We start from the raw sequence: 14597 nt of genomic DNA on the forward strand, positions 1-14597 counted from the left end.
TTTTAAGAAAGGAAAGCTATGTTAACAAATGCCTGCAGTCAAATTTGTCTTGGGCAGGAACAATACAGCTACAGTAAAACCCCTCCTATCGGACACCCCTCTTAAGCGGACAATTTTCAATTCCTCGATTCCAAGGCAAGTAACATTAATAAACCCCTGTATTGCGAACAAAAAATTTTGTCCTGTTAGTGTCAGCATTAGAGGGATTTTACTGTATTTGCTCAAGATATAAAAACCTTTAAAAAAAATCTTTAGTTAGCTTTGCCTTTTTACTGGTTGTTACCTTTATATCGACATGTAGAATTGAATGGGCCCTAATAATTCCTGAAGTGTAACAATTTATAAGCTTATAGGATTCAATCACAAATGATTTAAAATTGCTTTTCTTTGCATCTTTAGTAGTTTTGTGAAAGTAGCTATAAATCTCTTCATCTTCATTGCCTACTTTTAACTATTTTGTTCCATTATATGGTTAGCATACTAGTCCAAGAGCCCACGAGTGCAAGACCTAGGTCATAATATAAAGGTTCAAATTTTTTTTACGCCGTAAGCACATCAAAGCATGTTAGAAAGGTTCACTATTCGTTAAGCTAAGTTGCGCTGACTTTGACTGGAAATAGATCACAAAGGTGCGTAAAATTGCTGCAAAAACTAATCATAGATTCATTTTATGTAACCTGACCAGGTGGTTCCCATCCAACCATCTCTGATTTGAGAATATTTTAAAGATGTGCAGAAATGCCTTTGAAACTGATCTATGCAAATTTTCAGCTGCGAAGACACAAATCATGAGAATCTACACTACCTCAAGAAGAAAAAAAAAAGTGGGCTCCAAAATGGCCTCCATGACCCCTGAACATAGCAATTTGTTTCACAAAGCAGATTTCCCATTTTGGAAGTATTTTTTGTTATTGACCCTAATCCTCTGGATTTCGATCTTAGAAGCTAAAAATTAATGGGTAGTTTCAAAGGTATACCTGCACCCCTATAAAATTTCGTTCAAATCAGAGATGGTCGGGTGGAGACGACGAGGTCATTTGACTTGGAATGACTCAATTTTTGACCAAACTTTTGCTACCAGTTTCTTGCCAAAGCCAGCGCATCTCAGCTTAAATAATAGTAAATCTTTCTCATTTGCTGTGATGTGCTTACGCAGAATAATTTTGGGCCTTTCTACTATGATATAGTTCTTGCGCTCGTGGGCTCTTGCTCTATACTAATTTCAACAGTTTTGTTTTCATTTCAAATACATTTTTAAAACTTGTGATTGTGCTCTTGAGAAAATCCGGATTTCAAGATTTTTTGCAATTAGGCATCTGAAAGTTTCAAAATAGGTATTCACAATCTTCCATGTGTCTAGCCTTGCAGTTCATTTTTAGAATTTATAGACTCATTTGCACAGTTGTTGAATTTAGTATTTTTTACTAATGGCAGACTTTTTAGGATAAAAGTACTGAATAATTTTGTGGTGAGGAAGGATTTTGTTTTTCTTCTCTGTTGAAACAACTGAAGATATGTTGAAGATTTAATGATCTGTTATTTTACTTCCGCAATTTTCTGGATTTAACTCTGGCCACAATCACTCCCTGATAAACTATTTTACAATGAAGTTGTAAATTATGTACCAGAAAGTCTGCATCATACAGTTGAACCTCGATTTAATGTATTCATCATGGCTGAAACTTCCATACGTTAAATCAGGGTTATTCGCAATATTGGGGTGTTAAAAAAAATTGCTCTTTATCTAAAAGCTCTAATAAGCAACTTTGCATAAATACCCATAATTAGAAAGTGTACACTTTTTGTTTAGCATTCTAAGAATTATTACACACTAGTTATTTTGAAATTTTAAAGTACTGAGTAATAGATGTTTGACAATTTCTTTGATACTTGACTCGAAATAGTTCTGTTTCGACTTTATGGAGAGAAGAATATACTATGTCATTTACAGCCTGTTGCATGAAGCATGAAATACGTTTTTAATTTCCAGGCCATGTAAAGCATTTGAAAAAGTATGTTTTAATGGGACTTTCATTATGCATCTGAATCCCTATTCATTGGTTGCCCCCCTCATCCATCAAAAATTGCAGATTCCAATAAAAGTATTTTTCCGCTTCAGACAACATGGATATGTCATTTGGAAAACAATCAAATATTTCCTAACTTAAATCAACATTTTTTTTTTCAGCTGTTCAAACAATTTGTTAGTTCTGGATTTATTATTCATTAAATATGGGGTTTTGCCTTCATTTTAGTCGGGGGGGGGGAAATAAAAATTCGTTAAATAGAGGTTTGTTAAATCAGAGACCGATTGTATATTGAAATATTGCACTCAGCCTTAAATCTGAGTGAGCATTGTTTTGACTACTAAAGCACATGCAATTTTTTTTAAACTTTCTTACCATCCCCCCTTTTTATATCCTTTCTATTTCCACCTTTTTTTTTTTTTCTTTTAATGAAATTTGCCTACTATATTAGGTTCATGTTAAATTTGTTTAAAAAAATGTGCAGGAGGAGCATCAACTAAAAGCTTCCCAGCAGATCATAGTTATATCACATAAACTTATAATCAAAAGAATTCTTTGTAGATGTATTTTTAATGTGCAAACTTGTGCATTACATATAGTCCCAAAATTTTGCTCACAAATAATCTTGCAAGTAATTCACATTGCGGGGCTGATTTTTTTTATTTTTCTTCAATGTGTTATTGAACAATCAAGGATTGCTTATTGTTGTTTATGCTGGGGAAGTGACAAAGTTCTTTTTTCAAAATCATTCTTAAAATTAGCTAAGGTAGGGTAACGGCACCAGTCACAGATATGCTTAAGACATTGCTCTCAGGTTAACTCAATTTTCTAAGCCTTTCAATGTATTTAGAGTTTTTAAAGCTATTTTTCTCTCATGCAACTACATCTCATCAAGCATTTAGCTGCTTCTGGATTCTCTGAATTTATTAATTCTATTTTTATTTGCTCAATTCGATAAAAAGCCCGACTTCTAGTAACAGACACCGACAATTCTGATTATACTCCCTAACAGTTAGGATGAGGAATGATTGAGTAATAGACATAATTCCTCTTTTCTCTTCAAAATGTGCAAAAGTTCTTTATTTTTAGATCTGAAACCTTCATAAATCCAAATGACATGAAACACCGGCAGACCTCGTGGTGGCTGTTCACAACCTTCCACCACTGCCTTGTAAATACCAATTGGCTCATAATATTCAATACACTAGATGGTTGCACCGTATTCATGGGTCGCAGCAACATCAGTTTTACTCGCCTAAAATTCTTATTATTTAAATCCTTATTTATGACTGTCTGTTACTGATACCGTTACCCTATATATGTTTGTATACTGTCACCACAAGTTTAACTGGGACATGTAAGCAAACCTGGTATAGGAAAGTTCAGGCTGTCCCAAGAAATCTATTTAACATGATCTCATTTTTATAAGACTGATTGAGGTAGGTAGATAATTAAAAAAAGTAATATTCTCATTTTTGTAAAATTGACGGTAAAATAATGCTTTCACATTAAAAAATATATATATATATGGAAATGAAAAGAACAAATTTTTCCTGTGCAAGATCAAACTTGTTCAGAACTTCTAAGTTAACTAGAATTGGAGTTTACACCTATTTAAGCATAGAATTGGAGCCACTGCTCCTAGCATGAATTCTAATTTTTTTACTTGTTTGCTCTCTCTGCCATTTTTTTTTAAACAAACAATTTATCTAACTCAATTGTTTAAATTTTATTGCTTGCAACTGGGAAATTTATTTCCATTAAGAGTTTTAAACTTTTCTTCTTCTTTTCTTTTCTTTTCTTTTTTTTTTAATTTATTTATTATTATTTTTTTACTTATATTATTTCTGTATATTTTTGGCATTAACATTAATTTCTAAAACATGGTAATTACATCGCAACAGACAACACTATATCTGCCAAGAAGAAGCATCACTTCATATCCACCCTCTAAAGGTCAAGATTTACGGTCGCCACTCGCCACGTGGCGACTCAGTTTTCAAAATTGCCGACCTCAAAAAATTTCTACAGTCGCCAACTTTTTTGGGGGGTTATTTTTATTTTTGATCCTAAGAAAAGAATTTCACACCACTCCACAGATGCATCAGTACAATAAGGATTCACCGACAGAGACCGTACTCCGACTGAATGTTGTTTATTTTACAAACCTTGCATGTTCTTTCTCATTGCCTTCCTGTATGTTGGTTATTTTACGTTGCTTGAATGTTCTTCTTACGCGATTCAGGCCATGTAAAGTAAGCAAGAATACAGTGAATTAGGAAGCCATTTGCACAAGATCAGAGCGTTTGCTCCTTTGTCTTGACTTTGTTTTTCAAGTAATTAGCGTACTATAATCATGATTTCAAGAAGGAATCATTATATTTTAGATTATATTTCAGATTAATTTTGATTATGCCTTCAAAGTAATTACCTTTTCACGTTTTTAGTTTAGTTGCTCAAATGGAATATTAAATCGAACTTTTTTTTTGCATCGTGACATAGTTAAAAATGTCAGGGAAATTTCAAATTTTGCCCCCCCCCCCCCCCCCCCAAATTTTTTTTTCCAATTTTTTCCCAGGGAATTTCGTATTTTTAGTTCTAATCTTCATTTTTATCGATGTTTCCTGAAAAAAAAAGTGTAAAAGTTTTGAGGCAAAATGACGCTTGCAATAAAATAAAAAAGGCGACCAAAAAAACTTCTGTGGACGCCATATTTGCCAATAAACAGTTCCAAAGAAAAAAATCCTAGGGTGAACAGGAATTATGCACAAATTTAACTGGAGAAGAACATTTTCCTCCTTCTAAAACACAAGCCTGCAAATGGTAGGGTCAATTGGGAAAATCTTTTTTTAATCGAAAAGTCTTTTCAGCTACGAATTGGACGTAGTCGCCATTTTTGGTCATTCATAAGATGAAAGTAGACACGATGCTTAAATGCCTAAGTTTCCAAAAACAAAGCAAAGTTGGATGTTTTCTTTAACTGCAAACTATTGAAAACAATGCAAAATGTGCTGCAACTTGTTTTTTTTTTTAAATTTTATTTTAAATATGTAATTTTCTTGAGAAATGAAAAATTTTGTTCTTAAAACTTAATCTTATCCTCATTGCCTTGGACGCAAATGTGCTAAAAACTTTTCAACTGAATTGTAGTTTCATGAAGATTTATTATTTTTAAATTGTTTTCAGCTACAAATTCAAAATATTATTTCTTAATTTTTGTCATAGCCGCCATATTTGGGCATTCCCAAGATGGCAGTACACAAGACTTTTTAAGTGCCTAAGTTTCCGAAAATGGCATTGGATATTTACTGCAAGCAAAGTATTGATAAAACCACAAAATGTGCCCTTTTTTTCCGTGTAATTCGTAATTATTTTCTGGAAAAATGCGAAATTTTATCTCCAGAACATTTTTTAAAATTCTCATTGATTTAGACTCTTATGAGCTAAAAACTGACTATTTTGTATTGTAGTTTTTCAAGGATAAATTATTATTTATAACTACTTTTATGCTACAAATTTAAAAATCTACTCCGTCTTAAATTTTTTACTTAGTCGCCATATTTGGTCGTTTGCGAGATGGAAGTAGACAAAAACTTACAAGAACATAATTAGATGTTTATCTCAATGTCTATTGAAAGTCTATTGAAAGTAAATGTGCAAAAAAGAAAATTTTTAATTTTAATGCAAGCATCCTTTATATGCAAAAGGAAAAACAACAAAACTGATTATTGGCATTGGCCTAATGATCGACGGATGTTGACTTTTGTTAGAATGCATTATATGGTACGCCCATCAATGCAACAAGTTAATCATATTTATACTGAGAAATAGCTTTGTACTTTGCTCAATATGTTTTGTGTTACATACTAAAAAGAAAGTAAAAAGAAGAATCGTAAACCAAAAGCGGAGAAAGATTGGTGCCGATTACAGCAAAACGCTAATATGCATGATATGTGGCATCAAAGAAACGTTAAAATAAGTTGAAAGTACTTTGTTTTTAACAAACAGTAAACAAATAAAAACAATTTTAAACAAAATGTTTAAAAAAAAACCTTGTGATAGAATTTTTTTTTTTAATCCAGGTTTTTTTTTATTATTTTACAAGTGGAGAAGTTTTAGTCTTATGCATTGCTACTTTGAACGATTTTGACTATTTTGAAAATATTGATACTTAAGCTTAATTTTGAATGAAGCGAGTAACCTGGAATTTTCTAAAAAATAGCTGGAAAACCTGGAAAAGTCGGGGAATTTTTTTTAACCGAAAGTGTATGAACCCTGTACTTTTTTCAAATTCTTTTTCTAAAACAGTTTTATGTTTTGCTTTAAATCTTGTTCTGAAAGTATGAAAATATTATGCAAATTTTGGTTCTTTAAAAAAAAAACACCAAAATGTATGTTTTTTTACATAAACCCTCAAAGGTCGTTCCGATCCTATTTGATTCCCAATTAACTCAAACAGCCTTTATTCTGAAAATCGTCAAAATAGGAAGACAAATTAATTAATTTAAAACTTGAAAAGGCAACTTGTTTTTAACTGCACAAAGCCCCCCCCCCCCCCCCCATTTTACCATTCCTTTGCCATAATCAATGTTCCATGTTGTCTCATAAATCCTGTATTTCATTAAAAATCCTATACATCATTAAAAATAGTACGAAAAAAATATATTTCTATAAACTATATCTTATAAGCATCACTTTCATAATATTTGTTTCAAAAAATACAAATTGATATCCCCTCCCCCCCCATTCTCGTACTAAAGCGCTGTTTTCGAAACCCGGTAAAACTGGTGGCCATCAAGTTTTTGAGTCTAGTGGCCATTGGCCACTTGAAAAATTTCTGAATCTTGAGGTCTACCACCCTCAACTATAGTTGAGGCAAACCTAACCTGGCATCATTGTGAAAGTCACTCACAATGATGCCAGGTCAAATCCTGACCACAGCATTATGAAGCTACCCAGTTAGGTTTGCCCCAACTATACAGGTTTTATGTAAGCATCCTTTTAGTCATACTTGACCAATTAGCCTTGAAATAATTGTGACTATGTTATGATGAATTTGTTCATGATTTTGTTTTTTTAAACCTTAATAGGTGTTCCTGTTGTAAATGGATCAACGGCTAGGCTTCCACATTTGATAGGATTATCTCGTGCTCTTGACTTGATACTTACGGGACGTGGCATCAATGCAAGAGAGGCATTTGAAATGGGTCTGGCTACAAAAATTACTGCTTGTGGAACAGGTAATTAATTTAATTTCTCCAGTATGATGTGTGTAGTCCACCTCATAATTGTTGGCATTTATCGTGGGATGAATTTGCTTCAAAACCAATTGGAAACTAGAGAAACCACTGTTATACAAAAATCAAGCATTGGTGGAATAAGTTTTCTTCTTGAAGCCTTGTTTAATTTAAAAATTTTGAAGGCAGCATGTTTATAAAATTATTGGTTTTTGTAGTTTCCCAAGCCTTGTCAATGATGAGGTGGATTATAACAATATACTGTGTTTTATGCTCTTTGTTATTTATTTTATTTATTTATATTTCATTGTTATTTATTTTTTCAAAAATCATCTATTATTATGAACATCTATGTTACATGAAAATAAATGTTTCGTCAATTAATGGTGTATGAAAAATAATTTTCATTAACTTTACCTTTTTTATTTATTTAACATTAATCAGGAAGTGAACCTTTTGGGACCAAACAGAAAGTTAGACACCTTGCCATGAGCCCTTTTGAACCAAGTGCGCCAAATCAAGAAAAACATGCAAATATCTCAATTGTTAAGACAGATTGTCATGTTTCTTTTGGCAGCCCTATTTTGGTTAAAATTTTAAAGCCAGTCACTTTTTAATAAATAAAGATTTGATTTGAATGGAGTGGTGAAAGAAATCATGTCAACTTCAGATAAGAAATGCAATACATAAACTGCTAATTCTTTTTACTGTTTCACATTTGAACATTTTGAAACACTTGAGTTGTAAATAAACTTAATGAACTTCCCTAATCAAGCTCTACTTTTGTTTGCCATATTAGTTCATTCCTGTTGGCATTCCTATGATTTGATTTCAGAAATTTTGTTTTGAGCAGTTTTAAGCAGTGACTCAATATTTTTAAGAATACTTTTGTTCACTGTTCAGACAAAATTTCATCAATTTTAGTCCTTTTCAACTTTTTTAAACATTTGTTTGAGGTTTATGTGCTTTTTTTACAATTACTTTTTTTAGCAATATATAGCTTTATGCTGCTGAGAACATACTTGCCACCTCTATTGTTTTTTTTTTTGTTTTTTTGTAGTTTCCTAGATTTTTAAAATTTATCCCGGTCTCCCAATATTTATCGAAAATCTACTGTATTAATAAATTTTTGGAAAAATCCCTTTATTTAAGATTTTATGTTTAAAACTCTCTGTAAAATTGTGTTTGTAAAGATTGTCCAGATATATCATCGCCTCAGAGCAACAGTAGGATAGCTTAGTGTTAGTCCTGGGATTACATGTCTTAGTGTTACTCTGAGACGATTATATGTACCCCATGTTTTAAAAGCTTCTGGATAAAAATCAAACTTGAGTACACCGAAAACTAGCAACATTATGAATGCTTATTATGTTTGATCAAAAGTAAGTTTTAACTGTATAATTGTACTTAAATCACATTCAAGTACCTGTTTTAGTGTTGTGATTTAAATTAAAAGAAAACATATGTATCTTTCCATTTACTTATTTATTTCGTTGTCGATCAAGTTCACCAGTGGAGCTATTTCTGTTTGTTGTTATGCCTTCCCACCAACTTATGCATCAGATGCATTCTATAGTTGTGGCAAACCTAACCTGGCAGTGTCATAATGCTGTGAGTGAAAAGGATCTGAGTAGCCTTCACTTCACAATGCTGACAGGTTAGATTTGCCCCGACTATAGTGGTTATTACCTGTGCTTATTTCTTGCTGTCCTAACATTTTACACATTTCTAAACTATGTAATGCAATAATATACCCTCATTTTTACTGTATTCTATAGGGTCATTCCACCGTTATGTACAGGACAATCACTATCAAAATTTCACCAACAATTTGTTATAGAACTGAAAACTTTTATGAAACAGCATTGAGCATTTTTTAAACTTTACATTTGATACAAAGATACTCTTGACACAGTTATCTTTTTATTAAATGATTTTATTATTTAAAATATTATTTATGTTCATGACTCAGGTGCAGGGATAAATCAACCTCTTGAAATTTACTGTATGAATTAGTTGATATTTTTTCTCTATTAATTTAGCAATGAGGAAACAAATTGTAGGTTTTGAAGGTTAAGGTTCTAATGTAAAAAAAAGAACAAAAGCATATCTCATTTTTTGAGAAGAAGGAATAATTTAAACTGTTAAAAAATAGTATGTATGTGGCCATTTCACAAAAATGCCTTCAATTTGTCCTGCACATTAGGGTGGGCCGAAATAAGCCGAAAATTTTTTTTTTCGAAATCAATTTTTGGATAGCGCGCAAAAGTTGCGTAGTGAGCTAGTTAGCACTCACAAAAAATTTCTTGGATATTAAAAAATATCTAGCCGGCGCTATTTGACACTGAAAAACCGAAAAAAAAGAGAAAAATGAATTTTTGTCGAATTTTTTTTTTAAAAATAAATTTCAAATATTTTGCTGGAATGCACCCAAAATGTTATATAATGAGCCAGTTCGAGCCCATAAAATGTTTCATTGATTTTAATGAGCATTTAACCGCTCCTTTCCGACATCAAAAATTGGAGAAAAATGAAAAAATATTGAATTTCTTTAAAAACCAATGTGGAAATCATTTTTCAAAATTAAATCATAGACTAATTAATTAAATAGCGCCATTAATCATAGTAAATATTATCATGCAATAGTATCATACATTTTCGAGAACTACATATATAGATAATAAAATTTTAAAAAAGAAATCTTCAAATTTTATTTATAATACCTCATGCATAATGAATATTATTTTTTGGAATAATATTGTCCCTTGTCATCAAATGATGGAAGTTCTTTCCTAGCTTGAAGTTTAGCACGAATGTATCCATCTCGTGCAGTTTCACCACGAACTTTTATTGCAGCTTCGGTTATTAGTTTCACACAACGTTTCACAGCTTGCGTGTGACAGGGAAATTTCTCGAAAGTAAACTCTGTAGAATGTTCTTTGCACATTTCTTTCCATTGTTGGTCTTTTAGATGCATTGTAAGAGGTGGCTCTGTTACAACACAGTTTGCCCAATCAACTAAATCAACATAATCAACGGCTTCAAAATTGAGTTTAGGACGCTCAAAAAATCGTACACCATCCGAGCTCTTCGTCTTCTTATTTCTGGAGTTCAGAATGCGCCTAACCGCTAATTATCGAATGTATTTTCTTGAGTCAAACAACATTGTCAATGTAGCTGTTCAGGATGAGCGAAATATGCAGAACTTTAAAAATTATCTCCATAACGTTGTCTGGAAACTGCCTTGCAAGAGAAATCATTTTCCAAAAATGTTGGGCGCGGTACTGGCAGTTCGGTTTCATTTTTATTTCAAACCACATTGGAGCATAAACTAAAATTACATACTTTACAAGCATTGTAAAGTTTTCTGATAGAGTTGGAGTGCCTATATGCAAGCGTAACAAACGGTTTGTAGTTGTCAGTCATCGCGCATGACTGACTGAGTTTGCCTGGGCTACTGTCAGCCACGCTTGAAGGACAACTACCATCTTTTACGGCAAGACAGATTCTATACAAATATTGTTGTTCAGTACTTAATTTTTTTATATTTTCCATGTCCAAAACCAGAAGATTGCAGTCAATTTTATCAAATTTGACCACCAAATTTTTTTCACAATCTCTAAGAAGTTGTTCGATAGCTCCAGAATATGAATGTGGCCACTTTGTGCAACTGTCCAATTCCAGTATAAGATGCCTCAGTGGCAACTCATTGGGGACATTGCACACAAGAGAGGACCCCTTTAATTGCTTAATTCCCAGCTGTGGAGGTGTAGAATTACAACATTTCTTGTCGGGGGGTTTTGTCTCTTAAGTGGGTTATAAAGTCGAGAGGAAGAAATGGCTTGAGAAAAAGAAGAATACTTGCGTTCAATTCATTAATCAGTTTAAGGAACTTCAGAGGATTCACATTTTTTTAATACTCAAGGGCTCTATTTGTCAAATATATATAAAATAGTTATAAAATAATCTTAGGAATAATAGAAGTAGTTGAGCGCCGTTTATTATCCAGGAGAAACAATTGGAACCGAAGATTAAAAAATTAGCATCTTATGTAACTATTTTTTATTTGAGTGTGTGCATTTTTTAAAATTGGCGTACCAATGTCGCATAAAATGGATTGAATTTTCACTGTTTTTTCTAAGTAACGTATTGCGTAACATTTCAGTACTTACTTATTTCGAAACTACTATTAATTTCTTTTTTTTTTCATTTTTCCAATGTTTCAGTCTTAAAGGAGCGTTGCTAAATATTCTATGAAATGTATAAAAGTCTTTGAGGATTTCAACTAATTCACTGACAGATACTTCTAATGTTTGCTGAAACTAGCTTCAAACTTTTATTTTCGACCCCCACCTTTTTTTTTTTGAAATAAGTGCATTTTTGCCCTTTTTTTCAGTTTTTCAAGGTCAAATAGCGCCGGCTAAATATTAAACAAATTTAGCGAAATTTTTTATGGGTAATAACGGGCCCATATAACAACTTTTCCGCACTATCCAAAAACAGATTTCCAAAAAAAGTTTTTTCGGCCCACCCTACTGCACATGTCAGGACATATACTTCTTTAAAAAAGTAATTTTAAATGATAATGAAGATATATTTTGGTGAAATAACTCAACTTTTTGATTTAATAAGCAATGAAATGTATGAGAAGTCTCTTGCGGGGAAAAAATGACCATTTTCAGTGAAATGGCCTTATAGTAAATATGTAGAAGAAAGTATTGGATTTGTGACAATTTTCAAATTGATATGGATTTGAATGTTTTGAGGTCTGCTGACTTCATTTTGACCATTTTGGAAAATATGTCTGTGCATGGCTGATTTTTTGTGGACACTAAAACAAAATTTCCTGTATGAAATTGAAACATTGGTACACATGTGCCTCCGTGTAAAGTCATAAGAAAAATATAGGAAAATGTTTCGTGTTGGCCACTACCTTCTAGTAATTACTAGTGTTTCTACAACTGAGACATCAATAGGTTTGTTTTTACCCAAGTGCAGATCCAGAAAGGGCAAAATTGCTCCCCTCCCCCCTTTTCACTTTTTTTTAAACCCTGTTTTAATTTTATTTATAGTAGAGAGAACTTGCTCACTTTTTCCCCTTTTCTCTACTCCAAGACTTTCCAATGATATCTGCAATGTTGTTATCCATAGGCTATGTACACAACCCAACCTATTCAACAGCGATTACTGCTGAGTACCTCGTGTTGGAAATATAATTACATCATTCTTCTCCTCAAAAAGGTGCAGCAATAGATATTCTTTAAAAAGTTGTTAATTTTTCAAACCAGTGAATTATACTGGTTCATAAACAATGACTGCTCAGTTTAAAAGTAAGCATGAAATGTGTTTCAGAAAAAAAAATTAAAAGCACTTTATTTCACATGTATTGTTATCTGTATATGCATACTAAAACTGAAAAAGTAGCTAATTGGCATTAATTTAATATTTAAAACATTAAACGCAACTTGAATCCAAAAAAAAAAAAAAAAAAATCCTGAATGTAAGTAATCAAAATTACAACAGAAAATAAATAATGTGGAAGTAATGGTTCTATTGACAGTGATTGATCGCTGGTCCCATAGTGAATTGTTTTTTATTTTATGCTGATCTGAATTGATTTTTAAGATCATTAATGTCTTTAAATGTTTGACACGTGCAATAAGTTTCAAAATTAATATTCTTCACATCAGAAGTAATTCATTGTTGTCTATGGTTTAGCGTGCAATTACTAATATTTTATACACAGTCCTTACATTGGTACAAATATTATGTAATTTAACTCCACCTTTTAATCATATTTATTTGTAATATGTTCTTAGCAATTGTCTAGTAGTTCATAAGCTGTTGAAAGATTGGCTCCAAAACTAAGTTTCTTTGAATTATTTATGCATGTTTAAAATGAAATTTCTTGTCTAATTTATATAAATATACTTTTTCACTCTTGGTTCTTGGTACTGGTTTTCTGCTTCTGTGAGCTCACTTTGCTATTGTTTTGCTTCCACAGGTATTGGAAACGCAATCAGTCTTGCAAATAGTCTGTGTAAGTTTCCTCAGGAATGTTTGAGAGCTGATAGACTTTCAGCATACCATGCAATGTATGATTCTCCATCTTTAAAAGAAGCATTGCAGTTTGAACATGAGAATTCGCTGCATGTCTTATCAAAAGAATCAGTTCAAGGTAACATTATCTACTCATTTTTATTTAAATTTTTTGTTATTAATTTTTATTCTAAATATAAGGCTTAAAAATAGTGTCAAATGGCTTGTAGTTTGGGCAAGAAAACCTTTTTACTGTAAAACCTGTAAAAATAACCGCCATTGTAAGTTGATTACTTGTCTAAGTTAAAGGCTTTTGTCAGGATTAGAGTTATATGTCGTATACAAGGTGTCCGATAAGGTACCTTCCCACCCTCTTAACTTTGGAACAGCTGCTGCTATGTTCATGAAAGTGGCATCAGGGCATAGTAAAGTGGTCATAGGCTACTGAATAAAACCCCTTCCTCGCCACCTGGTGGAAAATTGCAGAGTTAGAATTTCTATCTCGACAACAGGTTGAGATGGGGGAAAAGTAATTCAATGTTGTAGAGCTTTTTTGATTTTGTAAGAAAAGACACCTGGTGAACATTAATATAAAGAATGGAACTCTAAAATGCACATTTGTTTTCCGTGATTTCCTACACTGACATGAGAAAATGATTTGAGGTAGTAAAAAAAACAGCAAGCTGTGTGTAACACTATACCTCTATTTGACATATCATTCTCAAGTTTTACCCAGTAGATTTATTTCTTCTCCTGTTCAAATTTTGTGACATTGCAGGAACGTGAATCCAGGACGTTTTTATGTAATCATGAAAAACCAATGCACGTTTTAGCCATCTTATTCTTCCATTCATGTCAACAAGGTATCTTTTTGTATAAAAATCAATGGTGTCTTATAGCTTCGTAAATCACTTTTTCCCCATCGCTCAAACCGTCTTTGAGATATTAATTCTAACTCTTCAGTTTTCCACCTGATGCCACCACTGGTGGTTTTTATCGTTAGTGCATAGCTATTATACTATACCTAGGCACCACTGCTGTTATGGTGTTAAGAAGGTGAGAAGGGACCTATGTTAGTTGAGCATTGAAGTACTGTACCACAAGTGGTCAATTTACACAGGTTTTACTGTACATTGTTTGGAGGTTTCATTCCACCTCAACTGACCTGATTCTTCAAATCATTACCATCTACAAGTTATATGAAATTTTATAGAGTTGTAGAGATGCCTTTGAAATTTACCTATGCAAATTTTCAAGTTTCGAGATCGAAATCTTGAGGATCTGCCAAAAAAGT

General features: G+C 32.4%; 2 protein-coding genes across 2 annotated transcripts in view; one reads left to right on the forward strand and one right to left on the reverse strand.

Moving 5' to 3' along the window:
- LOC129222722 (2,3-dehydroadipyl-CoA hydratase-like) overlaps nucleotides 1-14597 on the forward strand; it is a 33203-nt gene that overhangs the window by 12175 nt on the left and 6431 nt on the right. Inside the window, exons 5-6 of the mRNA XM_054857254.1 lie at nucleotides 7118-7267; nucleotides 13269-13442. Coding sequence (XP_054713229.1) covers nucleotides 7118-7267; nucleotides 13269-13442 — 324 coding nt within the window. The remainder of the gene's footprint in view (nucleotides 1-7117; nucleotides 7268-13268; nucleotides 13443-14597) is intronic.
- The window catches only part of LOC129223171 (1-phosphatidylinositol 4,5-bisphosphate phosphodiesterase-like), a 187421-nt gene continuing 185722 nt past the window's right edge, over nucleotides 12899-14597 (reverse strand). The window contains exon 31 of the mRNA XM_054857738.1: nucleotides 12899-13373. The gene's annotated coding sequence lies outside the window, so the exon portion shown is untranslated. The remainder of the gene's footprint in view (nucleotides 13374-14597) is intronic.

The sequence above is a fragment of the Uloborus diversus genome, chromosome 5 (assembly GCF_026930045.1).
Source record: "Uloborus diversus isolate 005 chromosome 5, Udiv.v.3.1, whole genome shotgun sequence".
In the NCBI taxonomy this organism is placed as follows: Eukaryota; Metazoa; Arthropoda; class Arachnida; order Araneae; family Uloboridae; genus Uloborus; species Uloborus diversus.